General features: G+C 35.8%; 1 protein-coding gene across 1 annotated transcript; it reads right to left on the reverse strand.

The window, feature by feature from the left end:
* Positions 1-2,138: 2,138 nt before the first annotated feature.
* On the reverse strand, positions 2,139-3,684 carry LOC141613750 (protein BIG GRAIN 1-like A). Its single transcript, XM_074432494.1, has one exon. It carries the CDS (start codon positions 3,483-3,485, stop codon positions 2,262-2,264), a length of 1,224 nt encoding a protein of 407 aa, XP_074288595.1. The 5' UTR covers positions 3,486-3,684; the 3' UTR covers positions 2,139-2,261.
* Between the last annotated feature and the right edge of the window lie 569 nt (positions 3,685-4,253).

Genomic DNA, 4,253 nt, shown 5'->3' on the forward strand with positions numbered 1-4,253 from the left:
TATTAAATTTAAGTTAGAGTGTACCGGTTTTAACGCGTATGCGATAAATTGAACAATAAACAACTGATATCCGTATCCGGGTATACGAAAATCGGATATACGGAAAAACCGGGTATACGAAAACCGGGTCGGATCCGTATCGATAAAATTGTGAATTTAAAACCGTATACCCAATACGGTTTTCAAAACCGCATCGGGTATACGGTTTTGCTCAGCCCTAGTAGTTAGACATGTTTGCCCTTACCGTCACTATGTGGTACTTTTTTTTTTTTTTGGCTAGAGTGAAAAGATTGCTACACTATGTGGTACTAGTATATGGTATAGACATATTTTAAAAATAAAACGGATATACTAGTCCTAAACTAGACCTTTTGAAGAAATCAAAGGATTTGAAAAATCAAATCGTCTTGCTTGTGACGTACACTATCAGTCACAAGCTTATGGATAATGTCTCTCTCACAATAAGGCAAGTGGGAGGGCACGTGGGGAAAATGGAGCATTCCATGAATAATGTCACTTGCATATTGTGAAAGGAGAGCACTATTCACCTTTAGCTTGTGATCAATAGTACCATCTTCAATGGGAATTTGGGTGAAAAATATAGAAATACTACTTTAATTTGGAAATTTGCATGGGATTAATGAAGCCATAACTTTTGACCAGTTGCATTTTCCAAAGCTCCAATACAAAAATAAAAAATGTGTAGGGAATAATAATGTGATACTAGTGGCTATACTTGAAGCTAGTACATTATACTACTAGGTCCAATAATCCAATTCGTCCAAGGTCCCTACTTCACAACTATACAAAAAAAATCATAAAGCACTATAACTTCATACATAAACATATGAACAGTTTAAAACAAGGGATTTTTAGATGACTTGACCTCTTTAATCTTTACTACGATTATTTATCACCTTTAGATCGTCATCAACAACTTTTCTACAGTGTGAACTCGATCACGAATCTACGGTTTCTTCTTCTTTACTCTCTCTTTATTTCATTCCTCTTCTTTTTATACTTCTATTTCAATTTTTGTAAAGTGTTCGTACAAGATTAGGGTAGCTCTCGTGCAAATGTACGGTATTTTAGATACAATTATTAGAGAATTTAACAATTAGTTTAAGCGGGAAATTTGAGCGGGAGAATCTGCATATATAATTCCAAGAAGATATTTTGTTAACCTTATTTATGTAAAAGTAAAAACATGTTATAAAATTAATTAGAAGATAAATATTATTTAGTAGTAAATATAGAAACGAACACTAATTAATTGAGAAATAAATATTGTCCGGTAAAATATTAGTTAGGGGAAAATTTAAGCAGTAGATTTTTGAGTAGTATATATATACAGGATTAGAGTACTAGTGATAAATGTACAATATGTACTTCTTTGGTGGTTGATGAGTGGTTATTACTTTGTCTTATAGTAGGGTTTCGAACGAAATTGAAAAAGCGCGTAATGGGTGTTGGGTTATACCCAGGAATGGATTTAGGATTTATCGTTAAAAAGGGACGAATTACCAATGAAATAAAGTACACCATGATAAGAAAATTCAAAATTTTTAACTACAAAAAATCTTAAATTTATAAATGTTCCAAGGAGCGACTGGTAGTTATAGTCTTAATAAATCATTGATCAGATTTTTCTTTCGTATGATATTGTTTTTTTTTTTTTTTTTTTTAATGATTTTTTTGTTAAATAAGTTTGAATCTACGCCGTAAAAAAAAAACTTCACCGTACAATATACAAAGTACGGAGTATAATGTTTTAGCTTCAATAATCAATATGATCATATGATTGAGATAAAAGTGTCACAGAAGTAGTCACAGGAATCCAATGACTTGAGAACTGTTTTTCCATCTGAATCTCAGTTCCTTATGAAATAGGTTAATGAACAAGGACATCAACTTCAAAAACTTTTTGATTTTTGAACAAGGCAATTCAATTTCCAAATATTTGAAGAGTTGTTCTTATGTTTGAACTATAGATCATTTATGATACAATTTTAAACAACAAAATGTACTCGAATCATTAAATTTTACTTACTGAAAATCGACCAAACGCAACTGGAATTGTATTATATTTACGAGTCTAATAATGCATGACAATCGAAATTTTAACCAACATTGTTAGAGAGCTAATGAAGAAACTGTATATTTCAAGGCAATAAAAGCAATATATCGAACAAATTAACTACATACGATAGCAAATTAATGCTCAAAATTAATTAGTAGTACGAACTAACGACGACTCAACATCATAAGATCGAACCATTAGCAATGGCTCGATTTCTACCAACATGAGTAGTCTCATACACCGGTAACTCTTGACAATACCTATCACCAACACCAATCTCTAACAAATTATCAAGCTCAAATAAATCCGAGCTACAACAACTCTCTTCATCGTCATCATCCTCATCCTCGTCCTCAAACCCGCACATATTAACATTAACGTTACTATTAATCCCTTGATCAACATTACTAATCACATTAACCTTAAACTCCTTCCTAATTTGATTACTCCGATAATTCTTCAACAATTCCTTAGCAGCTTCCTCAACTCTCCTCTGCTTCTCCCTAATCTCCGCCTTCAAATCCACCTCATCACCGCCGCAAACATCCATCCTCGAAACGACGTCGTTATAAACCGACTTCTCCCCCGTCTCATCGACGACAACGCTCACCGGACAAAACCTAACCGACCGCCGCTCGTACCTCCCTGCCGACGACGGCGTCTTACTCAAACACGACCTAGAATACGACGAAGCGGACGACGGAACAGACGCCGATTTCATTGCCGTCGGCACCGCTGCCGTTGACGGCGGCGATACCTTCGACTTCCTCGAATTTCCGGAATTAAACAACGAATTAAGAAAACTCGCGATTTTTCCTCCAGGCGAAATCGGCTGCTTCACTTTCTTCAAATCCGCATATAATTTCAACGCGTGTTGTAATTTTCCGTCTTTCTTACTCTTCTTCGCTTTTGCCTTGGCCGCCGCCGTATTATCGCCGGAGTAACTTTTCCTTACAAACTCCGTCGCGCTATCCGCCGTGTTCGCCGCCGTGCGAATCGGCTTCAAACTCGGAACCTTCGCCGACATTCTCGCCGGAGCTCCGTACACCGATTCCGTATCCGACGACGAAAATCCGCCGATACAGGAGCTAGAATCGGAGGAGCTCGTCGACGACGACGAATACAACGGTTGTCGATAATTTCCGGTTTCCGGCATAGAATTACGCCGAAACTTAATGTTTTTCTCTTTTTCCTTTTCCTTCTCCTTCTCCTTATCGATCCACTGCTCTAAAACGTAGCGATCAACGCGACGTCTATCGATTCTCGACTTATCGTCGTCGAAAGAGCGGTAAATTTCTTCCAAAAGAGACGAGGAAAACGAAGGATAATTAGCAGTATTAGTAATATTATTAGTATTATTGTAATTATTATGAAGATTATAATGATGAATGTGGTGAGAATTCATGGTGAAATTGTCCGCAATAAGTTTGACAAATGATATTGTTGAAGAAGATGATAAAGGAGAGAGAATGTGTGGAAGGAGTGAAGAAGAGACAGTAATGAAAGCCTAATTCCACGCCTGGGATTTTGAAGATGACAAATTTAACACACACGCACTGTTTTTGTTTTCTAGAGAGAGAGAGCGAGAGAGAAAATTGGTGAGAGAGTGGAGTGTGAATGAAGTGAGCCGAGTCTTATAAAGATCGTATATACGATGGTACGGTCCGGATCATCTGTCTCATTTTCGTCTTGATTACCTATTATTCCTTTATGTCGGTTATTTATTACCTTTTATATCTTTTATATGAGGAGTAATTTATTCAAAGCTAACAAATAATTAGGACGAAGGAGTATTTAATTGGGGATATTTATACTATACTGTTATTTGTGATTTAGGATTCACATCATAATTTCTTTTTTTTTTTTGAAAGAAATGATCAATTCATTAACAAATTGTCAAACGACATTTACAACATGTATCAAAATTTGACCGGATACAACTCGACTAGAACCAAACAAAATAAAATCTCGTTCAAAGAAAGGTATGTAAACTTGAATTGCTCCAAAACACGTCCTCTATCATGTCGCCGCAAACAGCTTTTCACAAGAGGATAATAGAATCTTAGCCTTGACGAGAGACGATTTCATCTGACCAAATTGAATCCAACCAACAAATTGACAACATATGAAATACCATATAATGATCAATTACGAAACTAATCTTCTGCATCTT

The sequence above is a fragment of the Silene latifolia genome, chromosome 1, assembly GCF_048544455.1.
Source record: "Silene latifolia isolate original U9 population chromosome 1, ASM4854445v1, whole genome shotgun sequence".
Taxonomy (NCBI): domain Eukaryota; kingdom Viridiplantae; phylum Streptophyta; class Magnoliopsida; order Caryophyllales; family Caryophyllaceae; genus Silene; species Silene latifolia.

What these genes read in the sequence shown, in the direction of transcription:
- LOC141613750 (XM_074432494.1), bottom strand. Translation starts at nt 3,485, where the DNA reads ATGAATTCTCACCACATTCATCATTATAATCTTCATAATAATTACAAT.